The sequence below is a fragment of the Balaenoptera borealis genome (assembly GCF_965194805.1).
Source record: "Balaenoptera borealis genome assembly, chromosome: 16".
Lineage (NCBI taxonomy): Eukaryota > Metazoa > Chordata > Mammalia > Artiodactyla > Balaenopteridae > Balaenoptera > Balaenoptera borealis.
This window is the reverse complement of record NC_138872.1, coordinates 24461040-24484624: the sequence shown is the minus strand read 5'-3', so window position 1 is coordinate 24484624 and position 23585 is coordinate 24461040. Positions and strand designations below refer to the sequence as shown.

The 23585-nt window shown below is 38.2% G+C and overlaps 1 protein-coding gene across 1 annotated transcript in view; it reads right to left on the bottom strand.

Annotated features, from left to right (window-relative positions):
• TRPC4AP (transient receptor potential cation channel subfamily C member 4 associated protein) overlaps positions 1-23585 on the bottom strand; it is a 74503-nt gene that overhangs the window by 32411 nt on the left and 18507 nt on the right. Inside the window, exons 2-6 of the mRNA XM_082362342.1 lie at positions 20299-20427; positions 17375-17491; positions 14098-14155; positions 12069-12124; positions 7833-7961 (exon numbers count right to left, since the gene is read on the bottom strand). Coding sequence (XP_082218468.1) covers positions 7833-7961; positions 12069-12124; positions 14098-14155; positions 17375-17491; positions 20299-20427 — 489 coding nt within the window. The remainder of the gene's footprint in view (positions 1-7832; positions 7962-12068; positions 12125-14097; positions 14156-17374; positions 17492-20298; positions 20428-23585) is intronic.

Below are 23585 nucleotides of genomic sequence, written 5' to 3'. Positions count from 1 at the left end.
CAATTTATTCAATCATTCTCCTTTTTAAATATGTGTATGTTTAGGTGGACTATAATTTTTCACTATTAAACAGTGTTGCAATGAACATTCCTATAGGTGTCTCCTTGTGTACATGCCCATGTAACCAATTATCTAGAGTAAGTGATAGCAGACCCTCTCCTCTTTTTCCTTATTAGAAATACTTCCAAAGTTTCAGGTTTAGTTTGATGTTTGCTATAAGTTTTAACAGATACCCAATACCAAGTTAAGGAATTTTCTTTCTATTCCTAGCTTTTATCATGAATGAGTACTGAATTTTATGAAATGCTTTTTGTTATTTGGTTATATTCTCATTTTCTTTCTCCCTTAATATCCCAAATGTTGTACATCACATGATCTTCTCTCCTGAAACATCTTTACATTCCTCAGATAATACCTGCTACCCTTCATCCCACTAATGTACTTAACTTCCACTGGATTGGGTATTTCTCTATCACTGCACTATAACATGATCTTGTAATTATCTGTGCCTGCATCTAATTTCCCAAATAAACTGACACTGCCTTGAGGCAGGAGTGTGTCTTACCTCCTCTCCAGAGCCTCAGTGCATAGACCCTGGTAGTGAAGGTCTCAGTAAATGTGTACTGAACCAGTGAATGATTCCTAGAAGCCCTTGTGAATCTCACTCCTATTTCTGGTTGGCTGTGGAGGGGGTATTTGGGAGCAGCTTCTTCCACCTTTGCCTTCCCAGTACACAAATGTTAGCTATTGTTATTATTGGAAACTGGGACTTTCAGCTCATCTGTTCCTTTAGCCCTGTCCAACTCAGTGTATGGGTTGCAAACCAGGTCCCCCCCCACCTTCCAGGCCCACTTCTTTGTGTTATATTTTAATTTTTATTTAATACTTGATACAACATATGTTATAAAGCATAACAAAGTGAATAGCTATGTGTGCCTTTCCTATCACATCTCCCTTTCTCTCTGCCAGAGGTAACCACTATCCTGAATTTTGTTTAGTATTGCTTTTTCATTAAAAAAAAGCTTTGTATGATTTGAGTTTGCCTATTTTTGAACTTTGTAAAAATGATATACTATACACATGGAGGCTAAACAGTGCCCTACTAAATAACCAAGAGATCACTGAAGAAATCAAAGAAGAAATAAAAAAATACATAGAAACAAATGACAATGAAAACACAAGGACCCAAAAGCTATGGGACACAGCAAAAGCAGTTCTAAGAGGGATGTTTACAGCAATTCAATCTCACATCAAGAAACAAGAAAAATCTCAAATAAACAATCTAACCCTACACTTAAAACAACTAGAGAAAGAACAAAGAAAACCCAAAGTCAGTAGAAGGAAAGAAATCATAAAGACCAGAGCAGAAATAAATGAAATAGAAATGAAGAAAACAATAGCAAAGATCAAAAAAACTAAAAGCTGGTTCTTTATTCCCCAGAAGAGTTGTTTTCAAAGCAAACATTCCAAATGAATGTGGCTCTTCAATGGAATGTCCCCATTGTGCTTGAAGTGTTTCTTCTCTGATTGTGATTTTAAATTACAGGCTCATTTGAGCTACTCCCCTTCCCCTCAGTATCTTTACAAGAGCAGTGACTTTGTCCTTAGGTAGAGGATGTGTAATTTTGGGTGAAAGTAAATTACAATTTATTTGAGTTTATTCCTAAATCTATGTATTTGGTATTTTGGAGTAGATCAAACCAAGAGAAAGTTTCTTGGTCTTAAAAAGGAATGATCTAATTGCTTTGGGTATTGTGCTGGCTACACACTTTGGCCATTTGAAACATGTTAATAAACGTCACTGATTAAAACAGCTGGAGCATTTCTTGTCCCATTCCAGTTAAGGAGCAGCATGCTGAAATCCTAACATCTCTCACTCACCTATAAGGACAACATACAGGCTGAGAGAGAACAGAAGCAGGTAGAAGAGTCAGTAAGTTCAGTCCCCCTTCATCTGTTCTGCTGTTCTCCTTGCTCTCTGAGTAGACAGAGTAATGTTTCCTTTTTCCTTTTCCCAAAGAAAGGAAGGTAAGGGCGAAAATAAATTTATGTATTTAGACCAGTCAAAAAAAAAAAAGCTGTTTTTTTGAGAAGATAAACAAAACTGATAAACCCATAGCCAGATTCATCAAGAAAAAAAGGGAGAGGACGCAAATCAATAAAATTGGAAATGAAAAAGGAGAAATCACAACTGACACTGCAGAAACACAAAGGATTATAAGAGACTACTACAAACTACTACAAACAACTATATGCCAATAAAGTGGATAACCACATAGAAATGGACAAATTCTTGGAAAGGTAAAATTTTCCAAGACTGAACCAGGAAGAATTAGAAAATATAAACAGACATATGACAAGTAATGAAATTGAATCTGTGATTAAAACTCTTCCAACAAACAAAAGTCCAGGATCAGATGGCTTCACAGGTGAATTCTATCAAACATTTAGAGCAGAGCTAACACTGATCCTTCTCAAATACTTCCAAAAAAATTGCAGAGGGAGAAACACTCCCAAATTCATTCTATGAAACCACCATCATCCTGATACCAAAACCAGAAAAAGACATCACAAAAAAAGAAAATTATAGACCAATATCACTGATGAACATAGATGCAAAAATCCTCAACAAAATACTAGCAAACGGAATCCAACAGCACATTAAAAGGATCATACACCATGATTAAGTGGGATTTATCCCAGGGATGCAAGGATTCTTCAACATACGCAAATCAATCAATGTGATACACCACATTAACAAATTAAGAAATAAAAACCATATGATCATCTCAATAGATGCAGAAAAAGTTTTTGACAAAATTCAATACCCATTTATGATAAAAACTCTCCAGAAAATGGGCATAGAGGGAACCTACCTCAACATAATAAAAGCCATATATGACAAACCCATAGCAAGCATCATTCTCAATGGTGAAAAACTGAAAGCATTTCCACAAAGATCAGGAACAAGACAAGGATGTCCACTCTCGCCACTCTTATTCAACATAGTTTTGGAAGTCCTAGCCATGGCAATCAGAGAAGAAAAAGAAATAAAAGGAATACAAATTGGAAAAGAAGAAGTAAAGCTGTCACTGTTTGCAGATGACATGACACTATCCACAGAAAATCCTAAAGATGCCACCAGAAGACTACTAGAACTAATCAATGAATCTGGTAAGGTTGAAGGATACAAAATTAATGCACAGAAATCTCTGGCATTCCTAGACACCTACAATGAAAAATCAGAAAGAGAAATTAAGGAAACACTCCCATTTACCATTGAAATAAAAAGAATAAAATACCTAGGAATAAACCTGCATAAGGAGAAAGACTTGTACTCAGAAAACTATAAAACACTGATGAAAGAAATCAAAGATGACATAAACAGATGGAGAAATATACTATTGTTCTTGGATTGGAAGAATCAATATTGTGAAAATGACTATACTACCCAAAGCAATCTACAGATTCAATGCAATCCCTATCAAACTACCAATGGCATTCTTCACAGAATTAGAACAAAAAATGTTACAATTCGTATGGAAACACAAAAGACCCCGAACAGCCAAAGCATTCTTGAGAAAGAAAAACGGAGTTGGAGGAATCAGGGTCCCTGGCTTCAAAGTATACCACAAAGCTACAGTAATCAAGACAGTATGGTACTGGCACAAAAACAGAAATACAGATCAATGGTACAGGATAGAATGCCCGGAGATAAACCCACACACCTATGGTCACCTAATTTACAACCAAGGAGGCAAGAACATACAATGGAGAAAAGACAGCCCCTTCAATAAATGGTGCTGGGAAAACTGGACAGCTACATGTAAAAGAAAGAAATTCGAACACTCCCTAACACCATACACAAAAATAAACTCCAAATGGATTAAAGACTTAAATGTAAGACCAGACACTATAAAACTCTTTGAGGAAAACACAGGAAAAACACTCTTTGACATAAACCACAGCAAGATCTTTTTTGACCCACCTCCTAGAGTAACGGAAATAAAAACAAAAATAAACAAATGGGACTTAATTAAGCTTAAAAGCTTTTGCACAGCAAAGGAAACCATAAACAAGACAAAAAGACAACCCTCAGAATGGGAGAAAATATTTGCAATTTTAAATTATTAAAAAATTTAAAACTGGGTGGAATTAAAACATGGGTGGAAGACCTAAATAGACATTTCACCAAGGAAGACATACAGATGGCCAAAAGGCACATGAAAAGACGCTCAACATCACTAATTATTAGAGAAATGCAAATCAAAACTACAGTGAGGTATCACCTCATGCCAGACAGAATGGCCATTATCAAAAAATCTAGAAACAATAAATGCTGGAAAGGGTGTGGTGAAAAGGGAACCCTCCTGCACTACTGGTGGGAATGTAAATTGATACAACCACTATGGAAAACAGTATGGAGGTTCCTTAAAAAACTAAAAATAGAACTACCGTATGACCCAGCAATCCCACTACTGGGCATATACCCTGAGAAAACCATAATTCAAAAAGAGACATGTACCACAATGTTCACTGCAGCACTATTTAAAATAGCCAAGGACCTCCCTGGTGGCACAGTGGTTAAGAATCCACCTGCCAATGCAGGCGACGCAGGTTCGAGCCCTGGTCTGGGAAGATCCCACATGCCGCGGAGCAGCGAAACCCGTGCGCCACAACTACTGAGCCTGCACTCTAGAGCCCGCGAGCCACAACGACTGAGCCTGCGTGCCACAAACTACTGAAGCCCGCGTGCCTAGAGCCCGTGCTCCGCAACAAAGAGAAGCCACCACAATGAGAAGCCCGCACACCACAACGAAGACCCAATGGAGCCAAAAATAAATAAATTTATTTTTAAAAATAATAATAATAAAAATAATAATAAATAAATAAAAATAAAATAGCCAAGACATGGAACGAAGCTAAATGTCCATCGACAGATGAATGGATAAAGAAGATGTGGCACATATATACAACTGAATATTACTCAGCCATAAAAAGAAACAAAATTGAGTTGTTTGTAGTGAGGTGGATGGACCTACAGTCTGTCATACAGAGTGAAGTCAGTCAGAAAAACAAATACCGTATGCTAACGAATCTAAAAAAAAAAAAAATGGTACTGATGAACCTAGTTGCAGGGCAGGAATAAAGATGTAGGCATAGAGAATGGACCTGAGGACATGGGGTGGGAGGGGGAAGCTGGGGCAAAGTGAGAGTAGCATCGACACATATACACTACCGAATGTAAAAGAATTAGCTAGTGGGAAGCAGCAGCATAGCACAGGGAGATCAGCTGGGTGCTTTGCGATGACCTAGAGAGTGGGATAGGGAGGATGGGAGGGAGACGCAAGAGGGAGGGGATATGGGGACATATGTATGCATATGGCTGATTCACTTTGGAGTACAGCAGAAACTAACACAGTATTATGAAGCAATTATACTCCAATAAAGATCTATTTTAAAAAAAGATATACTATATACAATCTTCTGCAACTGACTTCTATCAATAATTTCTATGATTTAGCTACGTTGTTGCCTATAGCAACATTCATTGTATAATATCCCATTGTGTGAATAGAGGACATTTATCCATTTTCCTGTTGACGGATCAGAGACCTGGTTTCAGTTTTTTGCCCTTAACCAATAATGCTATAACCTTTCTTATGTGTTTCTTGATGCACATGTGCAGAAGTTTTTCTGAGGCAGTGGCTTCCAAACCATTCCGACAATGTCCAAGAATAAAAAATAAATTTTCCATCACAACACAGTAAACATACACAGGTGAATGTATGTGTATAAATATGAAACAAAAACTTAAACAATACCCTTACACAATACATTTTGATCTTTTATATTTAGCTGGTAGATCCACAGAATTCATTTCACACCCTCTTGGCTTCAATTTAGTGTTTTTATTTCTAAGAATCACTGTTCTGGAATTGAGCTTCCCCACGAGTGTGCCTGGGCATAGGTTACAGGTTACCCAGGCCACAATACTGATGCCTCGGCCCTCAGGTCAGTGCTTCCTTAGGTGCTGGGTCACAGGGTATGCCCACATTCAACTAGAAAACAAAATAGATATATTCTGCTGATTTTATAAAAAGGTATCAGCAGTAATGTAAGTGTTTCCAGTGATAACACATTCTCGAGCTCTGTCACTGTGGTCTTATTTGCATTTTCCTGATTATCAATGAAGTTAAGCATCTTCTTTTTATGGATCATTTGTTTCTCCTCTGTAAAATGCTTGCTCCTATCATTGCCCATTTTTCTACTGGGCCGTCTATCTTCTCCTTGCTGATTCACAAGAATTCATGATAAATTCTGTTGTTGTTTTGGGGTTTTTTTTGGTTGTTGTTTTTGTTTGTTTGTTGGCCGTGCCACACTACATGTGGGATCTTAGTTCCCTGACCAAGCATCGAACCCATGCTCCCTGCAGTGGAAGCCTGGACCACTAGGGAATTCCCCATGATAAATTCTGAATACCAATCTTTTGTTAGTTGCATGGGTTGCAAACATCTTTTCCCAGTTTGTGGCTTGTGTTCCCACTTTCTTATGGTGTCTATCCCCCTTTCAAACTGCACTAAGGTACCCGTAATGTCTAGCAGAACTCATCACTATTTTTGGCAACACAGAAAGGTATGAGAGGGAGGTAGAGGGCATGAGGGACAAGCAGGAAAAGTTATGAAGGAGCAATCCTAGAGTCTTATGCCAAGACTGCCAGGGAGTCTGGAGTTTCCGCCCTGGAAGCCCCTTCTCACACACTGGTGCATACAATTATTGGAAAAATAACAAAGCCTTTTCATCAAAGGGCACAAAGGGTCTGTCTGGGACCTGCACACATCTCCAATGTATTCCTACAGACAATGGGTCACTTGTGCATCTTCTGCCTGGGCAATAACAAGCAGAGCCTGGGGAAAGTGCAGCAGAAACAGAAATGAAAGCTGGGGTCACCACAATGCACATGGGTACTCTTTTCACTGCAACAGAAAATCTAAGAGGCTGCTCCTACCTCCTCAGTAGTAAAAGGAAGAAATCTGCAAACGTGCAACTGACATGGAGGCATGGGACAAGGACTGGGGGAAGTAAGCCAGGTCCTAACAAGCATTACACCAAAAATCTAATATAGTGATTCTCTAACATGTCTATAGATCTGTTTGGGGGGGAGGGGCGCGGACTGTGCATTCTCGATGACAAATATTTAATTTAAGTGCTTTCACTTCAATCATAGTTTTTTTTTTTTTTTTTAAAGCATATTCTGGATCATTTGAACGTCCATCTTATGACCAACTGGCAGGATTTCAGTGCTCATATTTGTTATTTCCTATGTTGGTGTCAATTAAACTTTAACTGTTGAAAACTAATGAGAAAAAATAGAGGTGAACATAATAAGTGAAAGTCAAACATCATCACAAGAAAGCATCACAACAGTTCAAATATAGAAAAGTGGTAGGAGAACGGAGTTATTATACAGCATACAGCACTGGAGCTATGCTAAAAAGATCTTGCACCATAATAATTGAGGGACAATTTGATTTCAGCAAAGTAACATTAGCTAACACGTTAAATTCACAAAGTCAATCTGAGCTTTTGAGTTTTATAATTAGTTTGATTTCAATCTATTTGTTTAGGTTTAATAATCATTTAAGACCTATTAGTATAAGGAGTATAACCTAGTGAATATATTTAAGTAACAAAAAAAAATAATTTTAACACTAGGAGTATGGCAGAGTTTTTCTTTAAAGGAGTTCTGTACATTATTCAGGTTTGAGAATCCAACTGTCTGAGGCACTCTCCTCCACCTGGTCATTCACCTGCTAGAGGACACAGCTCACCTTTTTAACACCCAAAATATCTTCAATGAGGGTTGCTGTTTGTAAGAATGTCTTCTTACTCGTCATCAGTGTAAACAGGAAGATCACAAAGTCATTCTTTTCTGCCAAACGCTTTGTAACCCCTTCCGTCTATCGCAAGGGAGAAGAGGAGAAAAAGCAGAATAGGTTATAACCCCAAAATAAAATATGAAGGGGGAAATATCCATTCCAGACACTGGAAAAGCAATTCCACGCTACATCAGGAATTGTTAGCTGAGCCCTTAATTCCCTAAAACTATATATAAAACACTGTGTACAAATGTATTTTTCTGGGGAGGAGTTTTTAAATAATATCCATCATAGGTTTTTAACCCAGTATCTGCCTAGTATCTAAATCAAGAGCTACAAGCCAGCACCCAGTAGGCCAAGTTTTATTTGGCCAGCAATACCTTTTAAATTTTGACTTTAAGTCTTCAGATAGGATATGCTTACTCCAGGTTAGTCACAATTTGCACAAGTCCCCACTCCAAAACAGGCAACTTCAAACGTTTCTTGTTTTCTGTCTGATCCTTGGAGGCACTGGTGTTTGCAACTCTAAAAGCCCTAGGTTTCCATCTAAACTGGATTTAAGCCAGATCAGCACAAAGTTGGACCATATCATCCTATGTTCTTTACGTTTTTGTTTCTTCTTTCTTTCCTTTTCTTTCTTTCCCTCTTTTCTTTTCTTTCTTTCCCTTTCTTTCCTTTTCTTTCTTTCCTTCCTTCCTTTTCTTTCCTTTCTCTTCCTTCCTTTTTTTAACTGAACTGTGTTTTGCTGGAATATCATTAACATTAGGTGTCATTATTAACGAACAGCTTCATAAGACTATTAACTACATGGAAGCTGACAATGATGGAGTCATTACATCACACATATATCATCTTTTTTTTATAAGAACAATTTTTTTAAAATTAATTTATTTATTTATATTTTATTTTTGGCTGTGTTGGGTCTTCGTTTCTGTGCGAGGGCTTTCTCCAGTTGCGGCAAGCGGGGGCCACTCTTCATCGCGGTGCGCGGGCCTCTCACTATCACGGCCTCTCCCATCGCGGAGCACAGGCTCCAGACGCGCAGGCTCAGTAGTTGTGGCTCACGGGCTTAGTCGCTCCGTGGCATGTGGGATCTTCCCAGACCAGGGCTCGAACCCGTGTCCCCTGCATTGGCAGGCAGATTCTTAACCACCGCGCCACCAGGGAAGCCCAGAACAATTTCTTACTGGCCTTACTTACAAGAAAAATTGTGCACTACCTGAACATTTAGTTTATTTTTATCTCACGGGTCTGTCTGTGCTTACCTGTGCCACTAGCTACATGTCGCTATTGAGCACTTGAAACGTGGCTAGTCTGAACTGAGATGTGTTCTGAGAGTAAAAAACACACTGGATTTTGAAAACTTAATACAAAAAAAAGGAATTATATCTCATTAATAATTACTTATATTGATGACATGTTGGAATAACATTCTTGATATACTGTGCTAAATAAAATACTTTATTAAAATTAACTTCACCTATTTCTTCCTACTTCTTTTCTTACTTTCTAAAAAACGTGGCTACAAAGAAATTGAAAATAACCTAAGTATGGTGGGGTGATGGGTTATTTCACTTGTTTTTGGAGTATTTTTATATTATACTCTAATATTCTCGAGAGACTGGTATAATACATTTTTATACTTTTTAAAATGTGATACACGGAAGCAAACACAAAATACCATATATAGCCTAATCAGTGACTAAAAGTGCAGGTTTATTACACTAAGATTGCATTAGCCTTTTTGGTGACAATAGTTTTTGCTGAATCCTTTTGAACTTACTGACAGTTTAGGTCCCTAAACTATTTTTCATTTTTATGTCCCTAAGACATATCTCCCTTGCTCAGGACCTCAGCATTAATTTATTTGTTTGTTTAGAGTTATGTCCAAAGCTTTACATTATCCTTTTTCAATTCTTTTTATTCAAACAGCCTATCGTTTATGTTGTCAAGATTTTTGTGGATGCTGATTTTTATCTTAAGATATCAATCCTGGGGTTTCCCTCGTGGCACAGTGGTTAAGAATCCGCCTGCCAATGCTGGGGACACGGGTTCAAGCCCTGGTCCGGGAAGATCCCACATGCCGCGGAGCAACTAAGCCCACACGCCAGACCGCTAAGCCTGCGTTCTGGAGCCCATGTGCCACAACTACTGAAGCCCATGCACCTAGAGTCTGTGCTCTGCAACAGGAGAAGACACCGCAGTGAGAAGCCCATGCACTGCAACGAAGAGTAGCCCCTGCTCAACGCAACTAGAGAAAGCCCGCGCACAGCAACAAAGACCCAACGCAGCCAAAAAAAAAAAAAAAAAAAAAAAGATATCAATCCTGAACTAATAAATATGTTATTCCTAAAGGTAAAATAAAATAACCTAAGTGTTTTGTGTTATATTTCTGTTGCATAGCAATGTTATGGATGTTGAACTTTGTGTTGTGTTGAAACATATTTCCCTATTTGTGTTGGTTGCTAAGAAGCTTAAATCCAAATTTTTTTTTTTAATGGAGGCTGAGAAGTCCCTTGATAAGCCATCTGCAAGTTGGAGAACCAGGAAAACTGGTGATGAAATTCAGTCAGAGACCAAAGGCCTGAGAATCTGAACCAACAGTGTAAGTCCCTGTTGGAGCCAAAGGCCCAAGAGCCAGGAACTCCAAGTCCGAAGGCAGGGGAAGATGGATGTCTCAGCTCTGGCAGAGAGTGAATTCGCCCAACCTCCACCTTTTTGCTCTATTCAGGGCCTCAATGGATTGGATGGTGGTCACCCACATTGGTGAGGGCATCTACTGATACAAATGCTAATCTCTTCCAGAGACACCCTCACAGACACGCCCAGAAAAAAAATGTTTAACCAGCTATCTGGGCATCCCTTAGCTCAGTCAAGTTTACACATATGAACAAATGTTCATAGTAGCATTATTCTTTTTTTTTTTGATGTGGACCATTTTTAAAGTGTTTATTGAATTTGTTACAATATTGCTTCTGTTTTATTTATTTTTTGAATTTTTGAATTTTATTTTATTTTTTATACAGCAGGTTCTTATTAGTTATCCATTTTACACATATTAGTGTATACATGTCAATCCCAATCTCCCAATTCATCCCACCACCACCACCCCGCCCGCCACTTTCCCCCCTTGGTGTCCATACGTTTGTTCTCTACATCTGTGTCTCTATTTCTGCCCTGCAAACCTGTTCATCTGTACCATTTTTCTAGGTTCCACATATATGCGTTAATATACGATATGGGCTTAAACCCAAATTTGTACCCCATCCGTAGTACAAATGATTTTATGTTCAGCCCAATTCCTGGATACCTACTTCTAAATTTATAATATTGGTAGATCTTACATACTCCTAACGATGCCCGAAATCTATTTTTGAATGAGGCAAGAAATGAAATGGAATTAAATGTTCCTTTGTGTTTTCATTGCATAGAAGTTTCACTTCTACAACAGCATTTGTTTCATTCTGCTGTATTTGATTCACTCTTTACAGTTTACCACATATGTTCCCAAAAGACAGGTACTGGGTCTTACAAAATTAACATTTGTATATTGCTTTACAAAGTGCTTTCACATCTATCATCTCATTTAAATCCCACAACAACCCTATGACGTATGATTACCAACTACACTCTACTAAGATAAGAAATTAAAGCACAGGGAGGAGAATAAGCATGAAGCCAAGAGCTAGAACCCCAAACCAAGTTCTAGCACTAAGTGCTATGCTCTTTCCACCAAATTGCTTCTTTTATTCACCATTATTTCCCACTCAGTGATCAACTTAGTTGGGTGTCCTGATCAACACATGGTGGGTCTTCTGGTTCTTGTTTTCTTTTCTAACACTAAAAACGAAGGAGTAGGCACAACAGGGTTTAAAGGAATCCTAAAAGGTCACAGGCACTCTTTCAATGCTTGCATCCATTTAACAAGTTTTTTGTTCAGTCTCTGCTTGGACACCTCCAGGGCTAGAGGAGTTCAGTACCTGCTGAAGCAGCCATGGCTCAATTACTATGAAATTTTGCCATCCATAATTTCTACCTGTTGGTTATGGTTCTCAGGCACATATAAGTCCAATTCTCCAATGTCTGAAGATAGCTGTCATGTCTACCACCCCCATTCAAATCTTCCCTCCTCAAGCACTGCAGACGTGGTAGGGAGAAAAATGAGGCCCCGGTGGCAGAGATACTTACACAGACACAGGTATTATACAAGATGCTCAAACAGTCCTTGGACATTTCATCACTTACTGAAAGTGAAAGGGGAATAACTGGTTATTTTTCTCATTGGAAGGATAATGTAACAGAATTAAATTTTTGAACATAGAATTGTTCCTCATAATCCCCTCCAAGATGATTATTTTCCTTTTAGCATACCTCCTTCCAGTCCTTATTTACCAAAGAGTTTCATGGTGCCCGCATCAGAGCCTACAAACCAATTTGTATACTGCTTTTTGGTTTGATATACTATTATGCTTATTATGTTCCATAGTCTTCATAATTTCAACCTGTTGTGGTGTTATCACTTAGCAAGCCATGTTCCCTTTATAGCTTGATTAGAATTATATCCAGGGTTTTTAAAATCTTGCTATTTAAATAGACTAGAAATAAACAACATGACATACAGTCCTTTCATGCTTGTGTTGAACTGGTTCCCTAAGATACATTTCCAAAAGCAGAATTACGAGAATCCAAAGTAATTGGATTGTTGCTATTAATTTCCACTGAAAATTCTACTAGCAGCAAACAAGGATGTCATTTTTACTACAGACTCAACGTGTTTTGTTCTGTTGTTATTTATGTTGGGTACCAATAAAGAACTAGTTACTTCCCTGTGAGCAGGAACAGGAGAGTACAACAAAAAGGAAACTAAATTTCCAAGTCCTCAAAACTGGGAGATGATAATTGAGTATGAACCATGGATAAAGTGTTTTGTTTGGCATTAATTTTATTTTTAAAAACTGTTTCCATTCATTCCTACGCTGCCACAAACTCTAAAATGTTAGGCTTCCCTCCAAGATCCCAGTGGGCAGCCCTGCCAAGCTAGCTTGACCAGAAGGGTTATCTGACATAATCTTGAGACAATGCAGATGTCCTGTATCCCTCATCACCACTTTTCAACCTATGGGGGCTTTTTGGTTTATTTATTTCATGACTTCAGAGAGGGCTGGAACACCAAATCAGTATATCTCAGTACTTCTAGACCTTTCATTTTCAAAGGGAACTGGAATTCACTCATTCATCAAATATTTATTCAGCATCCACTCTAGAGCAGATAAAGAATATACAGTGGTTAGCGAAAAAAAAAAAAAAAAAAAAGACAAAGCCTCATGGAACTTATAAATCTGGTGGGAGAAGAGAGAATAAATAAGTACACCAACAAGTAACTACAAGATGCTACCTGCTATGAGGGTAGAGGACGTGAAGACCAATTCAGATAGGATACAAAGCTGCGACATAAAAGATGAGTATGAATTCTCTTAACCACTACTACACATAAAAACAAGGCCTTACATAGTATGTCATGTTGATGTTGGGGGGAAAATTTTTTTAATTAAAAAAAAAAGTGATATTTGTAGTAGAGCATTCATCAGATGTTAACTGATCTCTGGCTTTTAATGCCAAAGTAAGTGTACTTACTCATTTTTTTAAATTATCAACTGACTACCTAAAAATAGTATTTGCAACATGTGTAAGTTATAGAGAATAATAATAGAATAATACCCATATACCTACCACCCAGTCCAAGAAATAATATGCTACCTTAAACACTTTGACTTTTTACCATACACATTCTGGTAATGACTGAACTTTTCACAAAGAGCTTATATCACTTTTATAACAACAAAAACAAGACAATAATTTTAAAAAATAAAACAAATGATCTTACCAGGCTTTTCCTTACTCAATTAAGTATATGAGAAATAAGAATTTGCAAAGAAAACATAAAAGCTGAAACCAAGGACTATTAGAAACTACAAAGATGCAATTCTTTTAGCCCCGTAGTTTTCACACTTTTTCTTTTAAAGCACTAGACTTATATTTCTACCAAGTATAAAATAAAGAGAGCTGCTTAGTTAGGGGCGGAGAGTGTCCTACAGCCGAATGTTAAGGCATGTCTTCATTGTTAAGAGTTAGGAAGGGAAAGAAGAGAAACTCCTGGGAATTACCATCATAACAGCAGGTTAGGAAATGAGTACCAGTGGCTGATAAGTATACTTACTTTTCAGTTTCTGTCCCCGAATAGAGATTGTAGGCCTCATAAGAATTTCTACAAGGAGCTATAAAAAAAAAATTGGATAAAACCTTCAAAATTCAAAGCACAGCTTACAAAACAATCTTTGCCATGACAACTCATGGCCCAAATATCTGTCAGGGTACTGCAAGACCCTCTTGTTCCCAACACAGGCAGAAGGCAGTGAAGTTCAAGGAAATGAGCACTGTACCAAGAGTCAGGAAACCTGGGTTCTAGTTGCAGCTCAGCCACCTATTCCCCATGTAAACTCGGGCAAGTCAGTGTCCCTCCATGGCCTCAGCTCTCATTTTTAAAAATAAGAATGTTAGATTAGTTAATCTCTGGAGTCCAACGTGGCTTTAATTTTTTAAAAGCTGCAGAACATTTTCACTATGATTCCTCTTTTGCTTTAGAATATTTGTGTTCTTTTTATAAACGTAAGTTTATAAAAAGAATCACAAAAGGTATACCATAAACTGTTAATACTGATTTCTACAGGGGGCTGGGGAGTATACGCATTCATTTTTCATTTTACATACTTTTAATATAACACATAATTTTGTTTAAACTGTTTACAATAAATATGCATTTAAAAACCCATTCTGTTGAAACAAAGGACAGTTTATAATGATAAAAGGGTCAATCCATTGGGACGATATAACAATTATAAACATATATGCATCTAACAACAGAACCTCAAAATACATGAAGCAAAAGCTGACAGAACTGAAGGAGACAATTCAAAAATAACAGCTGGATAATACCCCACTTTCAATAATGGATAGACAATGAGGTATTACCAAAAATATAGAAGACTTGAACACTATAAACGAACAAGCTCTAACAGACAGCTATAAAGCATTCTGCCCAGCAACAGCAGAATATACATTCTACTCAAGCACACATGGTATAGACATAGACACACACACACACACACACACACACACACACACACACAGGAATACTACTCAGCCATAAAAAAGAATGAAATTTTTCCATCTGCAGCAACATGGATGGACTTGGAGGACATTATGCTAAATGAAATAAGTCAGACAGAGAAAGACAAACACTGTATACCACTTGTATGTGGAATCTAAAAAAGTAAAACAAAATAGTGACTATAACAAAAAAGAAGCAGACTCACAGATATAGAGAACAAACTAGTGGTTACCAGTGCGGGGGAGGGGCAATATAAAGGTGGGAGAGTGGGAGGTACAAACTAGTAAGTCTAAGATAGCCTACATGGATGTATTGTACAACATGGGGGATACAGCCAATATTTTACCATAACTATAAACAAAGCATAACCTTTAAAAATTGTGAATCACTATATTGTACAGCAACTATACTTCAATAAAAATGCAAAAAATAAATTTCTCTTAAAAGAAAAAAAGGGGGCTTCCCTGGTGGCACAGTGGTTGAGAGTCTGCCTGCCGGTGCAGGGGACACGGGTCCGAGCCCCGGTCTGGGAAGATCCCACATGCCACGGAGCAACTGGGCCCGTGACCCACAGCTGCTGAGCCTGCGCGTCTGGAGTCTGTGCTCCCAAAAAGAGAGGCCGTGAGAGTGAGAGGCCCGCGCACCTCGATGAGGAGTGGCCCCCGCTTGCCGCAACTGGGGAAACCCCTCGCACAGAAACGAAGACTCAACACAGCCAAAAATAAATATATTAATTAATTAATAAAATTGTGCAATCTTTAAAAAGAAAAAAAAGGGAATTATCTCAAACCAATAACCTAATCTTTCACTTCAATTCACTGGAAAAAGAGGTGCAACACAAACCTAAAGCAAGCAGAAGAAAAGAAGTAATAAGGATTAGAATGGAAACTAATTTAGCAGAGAATAGAAAATAACAGAGAATATCAACAAGATCACCACTGACCTTATAGAAAACAAGAACTACCTTCCTCCTGATGAATACTTTTAACTATTATATATAATGCCACACTAAGCATCTTTGTATACAAAGCCTTATCTCATTTTGACTTATGTCTTCATGAGAGATTCACATAAATGGAAACAACAGGGCAAAATGAGTAATGATCTTTAAGGTTTTGAGGCATACTACACAAATGCTTTTGAAAAGAGATGCCCCACTTTTCACAGTCATCCAAGAAAAGTTATGAATAGGTTATTATATTTAAAATAAATTCTCTTCAAATAGAGGATGGACTATGTCAATGAATAAATTAAAAGTCCCTGAATGCCAAGTGATGGATCATACCTGGCCCACAGACATAATTCATGTGGTCTACATCTACTGAAAAGCTGGGAGATTCTACATAAGAATCTAGATTTCCTACATCCCTGAGGTCAAAGGTCAATAGGAATGGAAGCCATTTCCCCATAAAAGCAGGCATGCACTCTCCGGTTCATCCTAGTCCCTGAAGTCATTTAATTTATGCCGATCTCCATTTTTTTTCTTTTTTTTTTTAAATTTATTTATTTGGCTGCACTGGGTCTTAGTTGCCACGTGCGGGATCTTCGTTGCGGCATGTGGGATCTAGTTCCCTGACCAGGGATTGAACCCGGGCACCCTGCACAAGGAATGTGGGCTCTTAACTGCTGGACCACCAGGGAAGTCCCAGAGAGACATACCTTTTACTTTGTACCTTAAGAAAAAGGGGATATATATATTTTTTATTTTTTAAATTTAATTAATTTAATTAATTTATTTATTTTTGGTTGTGCCAGGTCTTAGTTGCGGCATGCGTGTGGGATCTAGTTCTCTGACCAGGGAACAAGCCCGCGTCCCCTGCATTGGGAGGCGAATTCTTAACCACTGCGCCAGTGGTGCAGATCAATTTACCAGATCAATTTACATAAATCAATTATTCTAGTGTAAAAGCTTTGGTGCTTCAATACATGTGAATACCACTGAGCTTCTAAAGATGAAAATTCTGGGGACTTCCCTGGGGGTCCAGTGGTTAAGACTCTGCCTTCCAATGCAGGGGGTGTGGGTTCAATCCCTGGTTGGGGAACTAAGATCCCATATGCCACGTGGCCAAAAAAAAAACGCTATGCCTGTAGTGATAGTTACTCTGTAATTCTGTAAATACACCAAAAATCACTGAATTGTACAAGTAAAGCAAGTGAACTGTATGGTATGTAAATTATAACTCAATAAAAATTTTTTAAAAATCATAAAAAAAGATGAAAATTCTGAAATGTTTGCTATAAATTCTAAAACGTTTCCTACCTCCCATTTCAAGAGTTAAATTCCCAAGCCATTAAGTAGCAGTAGTAATAATAAACAACAACTTACATCAACACCTCCAAACAAATCAAAAATATAAGTATTTGGATAAGTGGTTTCTTGGGTAAGTTTCCTCTCTTCAGTAACAAATGCCATAGCCTCCATGGAGAGAAGAGGAGAAATTTCCTAGTGAAAAAGGATACAGAAAGACATTCAGTTTAGTATCCAACACAAACCAGACACCAAAACACCAGTTTGCATTTTAGTCACAACTTGAACTCCCATGAGGTCAAAGACAATGAACCATAAAAAAAAAAAAATCTTACAGAAAAGCTGATATAATAAAAGTTGTTGTAACAGTAGTAATATCTAACTTATTAAACGCTTATTATGTACCAGGCATGGTTCTAAGTACTTCATCTATTACCTATTTTAATCCTCACAACCCAATGACATAATAGTAATTTATCAGCCCAATTTTACAGATAAGGAGACTGAGACACAAAGAAGTTGTCAATGTCATACAGGGTATGTGACAGAGTCAGGACTTAAACCTAGGAAGTGTGGCTCCTGAGTCTGTGCTTACAAAAGAAAGCAGAACTATTTTGGGTGAAACAGGAGATAGGATAGGAAGAATATAATAGGGCCCTACTCATTATGCTCCCTTCTCAGGAACCTCGAGGGAAGATGGAACACAGTGGGCTAGAGCAGTAGTTCTCACACAGTGATGAGCATCCGAATCATCTGAAGGGCTTGTTAAAACCCAGACTGCTGGGTCCCACCTGCAGTTTCTGATTTAATAGGTCTGGGGTGGGGCCTGAGAATGTGCATTTATAATAAGTCCCCAAGTGATGCTGATGTTGGTCCAGATACCACACATCAAGAAAAAGCAGAACCCTCTCTTATGGATAACCTATTATATGCCAAGCACTGGGTTTCTATACTTTAGCCCATTTAATCTTTAAAACAATTCAATGAAGTGAGTGTAGTTTTACAGGTGAAAAACAAAATCACAAAGTTGTGCAAGATCACATAATTAGTAAGTGACTGAACTACTTTCTCTGGGTTTCATTTCTCTCCTTTATAAAACTAGAATGTAATTCTGCTGGCAACATGGTACAATGGAAACTGGTTTCTGGAGTAAGACAAATCTGGGCTCAGAGCAATAATAGCCACGTGACTTTGGGCAGGTTATGCTGAGTCTGTTTTCTCAACTGAAAAAGGGAACGGAGAAGACATCTGGATTTGCCTGCTCAGTATCTCCTTTTCTCTTCCTCAGGCAACAGCCCTACTTCCGTAGAGGAACATGAGGCCACACACAGATGTCAAGATAAGAAATGGACAGCCTAACTCTATTTGGCCCCTCAATTCACATCGGTGCTTTCCGATTACGTGAGACAATAAAAGATCTTTTTTGCTAATCTGAGTGGGTTACTGTTACCTGCAATCAAAGTATTTTGGACTAATACACTAATACCACCCATCTCACAGAGTTATCATAAAAATTAAATATGCCTGGTACACAGTAAATTTCAAATAAGTATTTGCTGAGTGCATAAAGAAATGATGATCACATAGCAAGCACTCAAAATATTAATTTCCCTCTTTCATCTACCTCATATCTCAGAGATTTTGTAGGAATCAAATGAAATAATGCATTATTCCTTGCAAAATGTTTTCAAACAAGTGTTAAGACACTATAATTATTTCTATCCTAATCAGACTGTGAGAAGATCAAGAACACAAAATGTCTTTTTTTTAATTAAACTTTTATTTGGGAATGATTTTCAACTTACAAAAAAGTTGTATAGACAAAACATCTCTTCTTTTTTTTTAAAGATTTATTATTTATTAATTAATTAATTTATTTCTGGCTGTGTTAGGTCTTAGTTGCAGCATGCAGGATCTTCGTTGAGGCACGCGGGATCTTTCATTGCAGTGCGCAGGTTTCTCTCTAGTTGTGGCGTGCGGGTTTTCTCTTCTCTAGTTGTGGCGCACAGGCTCCAGGGCACCTGGGCTCTGTAGTTGTGGCGCACGGGTTCCAGAGCACGTGGGCTCTGTAGTTTGCGGCACGCAGGCTCTCTAGTTGAGGCACACGGGCTCAGTAGTTGTGGCAAGTGGGCTTAGTTGCCCTGCAGTGTGTGGGATCTTAGTTCCCTGACCAGGGGTCGAACCCACGTCCCCGCCAGTGGTAAAGGCGGATTCTTTACCACTGGACCACCAGGGAAGTCCCAAAACATCTCTTCTCAAAGGTACAGACTAAACTTTTTGGCCCTATTATATTTTTAAATGACTTCTTACGTGATATAATAAACAGAACTTCACCTCTGAAAAACATTACATCGTTTCATTATGATCAAATATAACTTGCATGGGTTTTAGCTACATTAGAGCCAGTAATCTAAATTCAGAGTTGGACCCACCTCCCCAAGCTGAAGTCTGACTTACTAAATCAGAAACTCTGCTGGTAGCGCCCAGCACTCTGTGTTTTAACAGGCCTTCCAGGTGACTCTGATACACACTCAAGATTGAGAACAACTGCCCTAGATGTCTATGCATTCTTTCCATCCCTCTCCCAACCGCCAGGCCCAGTCCCTTCATCTTTATATGCTAGTCATAATTATCAACAGCCACAAGGCTACTTCCTTGCACCTTCAGCAAATGGGATCTTTTAAATCCTGTTGAAACAGAATGTAACCTAATCCCAGGGCACAGGCCTCCTTAATTAAGCAAGCACTGATACAAAACAAATGTGAATAAAACCCAAAAGTATATACACAGGAAACTTAATGGTGATTATCTCTGGGTGGTGGGGGATTATTGGTGATTTTTATTTTCTTCTTTGCACTTTTTCTGAACTTCCCAAATTTTCTATAGCTTATGCAATAAAAACAGGCTATTTTAAAAAGTAGGCGGAAGAAGAGAAAAAAAACAGACATCTTGTATCATCTGGAGACCCTGAATGCAGTCCCTCCAAGTCCCCTAACAGTTACCTTGAGGATGTTCTGGCACTCAATGAAGTCACTGTGGAGGTGGCTGGTTGCATACAGCTTAAGGAGCAGCTGAGGAATTCCACTCCATTTGGACTGTTTGTCCCTCTCCGTCAAAAAAGTTTCAGTGAACTGTGAGGCAAAAGAAAAAAAAAAGAGGATAATTTTACTGGTGAGGAAAGAACTACTAGCATATACAGCAAAAGAGAGGAGCTGGCTCCCAAACCCACCCAGGACAAATAATTCAAAGGTCTTTCTAGAAACGTTCAGAAGTTCCCCAACAGCCTGCAAGATAAAAGTCCAGCTCCTTGTTTGTGATACACACCCTTCCTACCCTTCCTATTCTATCACCTACTTTCCTCTCTAGCTTCATCTCTTTCCCAGTGCCCGCTCTAGGCTCCAGATGTACATGTTCTCTCTCTGTGCCTCTCTGCACATGCTCTTCCCCTGCCTACAGAGCTGTGTACCTGTATATATGGTATGCCACCTGTGTGGGAAGAAAATAAACCTAAGGTGGGGGCAAGGGGGGTAATTATTTACACACACACCCATACAGTTGACCCTTAAACACAGGTTTGAACTGCGTGGGTCCTCTTACATATGGGATTTTTTTCAATAGTAAATACTACAGTACTACCCAATCCACGACTGGTTGAATCCGCGGGTGCAGGGAAACTGCAGGTATGGAGGACCGACTCAAACCTATACATGAATTTTCAACTGTGGAGGGTCAGTGCCCCGAACCCCCTGTATTGTTCAAGGGTGAACTCTACTGCCACAGAACATCTTTGGATGTCTTTTCTATCTGGAAAGCTCCTTCTCCTCCCTGACTTTTCTACCCAGAAAGCTCTTTCTCCTCCCTGTCTTTTCTACCCAGAAAGCTCTTTCTCCTAAATGCAAGCCAAAAAACCAGAAATTTTCCTTGATAGGCCTTCCCCTCTCTCCTTTCTAAGAGTCTGGGGCCTTATCTAACATTTATCATATTGTATCATAATTACTGGTTCATTTGTCCACCCCTCCTGTAGACCACAAGCTCCTTCAGAGTAGGTACCAAGCTGTGTTTATTGTGCACACCTTCTTTCTCTCAAAGAATGCTAGGCACAGATCAGACACTCAGTAAATGTTTGAAGGCATGAGCAATAGCCTAGTCTAATGACAGGTTCATTAATCAATATGGCAGTATCTACTGTGGGGACACAGCATTATCAGGTGCCAGAAGTGAATTATTTTCATGTACACTTGTCCCTCAATTAGATCAAAAGTTCACTGTAATTTATTACAGGACATGCAGGTCTTCAATAACAGCCTATCCGGACGCATATCAGTCCTATGACCTTGAACAAGTCCCATTATTCTTCCTGAGCTTGTTTTCTTAGATTGTAAAAATAAGATAATACAGGGGTAATGGAAGGTAATGAGATGTTTGTGAAAGTAATTTGTATTAGGGTGAGCCATAGGAAATTACCACTTTCGTAGGTCTAAATGATTATCAGAAATTTTATATACTTCAAGCAAGCTCAAATCAAGGCAAGCCCCAAAACTATGAAAAAACATCTTTCCCTTCCTTGAAAGAAAGAGAAGACAATAATGGTTTCATGGGACTCAGCAAAAGCAGTGCTTACAGACAAATTTATAGCTATAAACATTTATATTAAAAAGGAGAGGGGATCTCAGATGATCTTATCTTCCCCCATAAGAAACTAGGAGAAAAAAGGAATAAACCAAACCCAAAGCAAGCACAAGGAAATTAAAAAGATCATTGCACAAATAAGTGATGTAGAGGAAAAAAAAATAACAGAGAAAAATCAACAAAATCAAATTTGGTTCTTTGAAAAACCAACAATATTGAAAATAGTTACAGGGACCAACTTACACTGACTCAATTATATTCAGGAATGAAAAAGGGGACAATACTACCAATTTTAAGGAAATAAAAAGGTTTACAAGGAAGTACTAGGAGCAACTGTATGCCAACAAACTACATAACTTAGATGAAATATACAAATTCCCAGAAAGACACAAACAACAGAAACTAACTCAAGAAGAAATAGAAAATCTGACATACCTACAACAATTAAAGAGATCACATCAGTAATTTAATAGGAAAGGAAGAAATGGAGGGAGGGAGCAAGTAAGGAAGAAAAGAAACTACCCACAAAGAAAAGCCCAAGTCCAGATGCTTCACTGGTAAATTCTACTGAACATTTAAAGAGAAATTAGCAAATACTTCACAGACTTCCATAAAACAGAAGAGGAGGGAACACGTCCCAACTCATTCTATGAGGCTACTATTACCCTGATACCAAAACCAAACAAAGACATTAAAAGAAAACTTACAGAACAATATCTCTGATGAATATAAACACAAAAATGCCCAGCAAAATAGCTGATCCTTGAACAACATGGGGGTTAGGGGTGACAACTGCCCATACAGTTGAATTTTACAATCAGCCCTGTATCCACGGTTCCACATCCACAGATTCAACTGCAGATCGTGTAGTACTGCAGTAAGTATTTATTGAAAAAAATCCACGTATAAGTGGACTCATGGAATTCAAACCTACTGTTCAAGGATCAGCTGTGCCAGCAAACCAAATCCAACAATATGTAAAAAGGATTATACAACACGACAAAGCAAGATGCATGTCAGGAATGCAAGGTTGGGTCAAACATGAAAACTAATCAATGTAATCAACCTGATAAAGGGCATTAATCAAAATTCCACAGCTATCATCATAATTAACAGTGAAAGCCTGAAAGGCAAATATATTGTAAAGGCTGAGGATCAACCACTTAAATAAGCTCTAAGAAAATTAAAACACAAAAAATTGTAAAGTCAACTGTAACTATAATAAACAATAAAGGGATAAACATAAAAATGCAAACTATGACATCAAAAACAAAATGGCAGGGAGAGGAGTAAAAAAAATGTAGATCTTTTAGAATGCATTTGAACTTACATGACTATTAGTTTAAAACCAGTCAATACAATTACAAGTCAACATACATGAACCTCATAGCAACCACAAATCAAAACCTAAAATAGATACACAAACACTAGAGAAAAAGGAACACAAGCATGCCACTAAAGAAAATCGTCAAACCACAAAGGAAGAAACTAAAAGAAGAAAAAGAGGACAGAGGAGAACTACAAAAACAACCAGAAAACAAATAACAATAGGGACTTCCCTGGTGGTACAGTGGTTAAGAATCTGCCTGCCAATGCAGGGGACACAGGTTCAATCCCTGGTCCAGGAAGATCCCATATGCTGTGAAGCAACTAAGCCCAT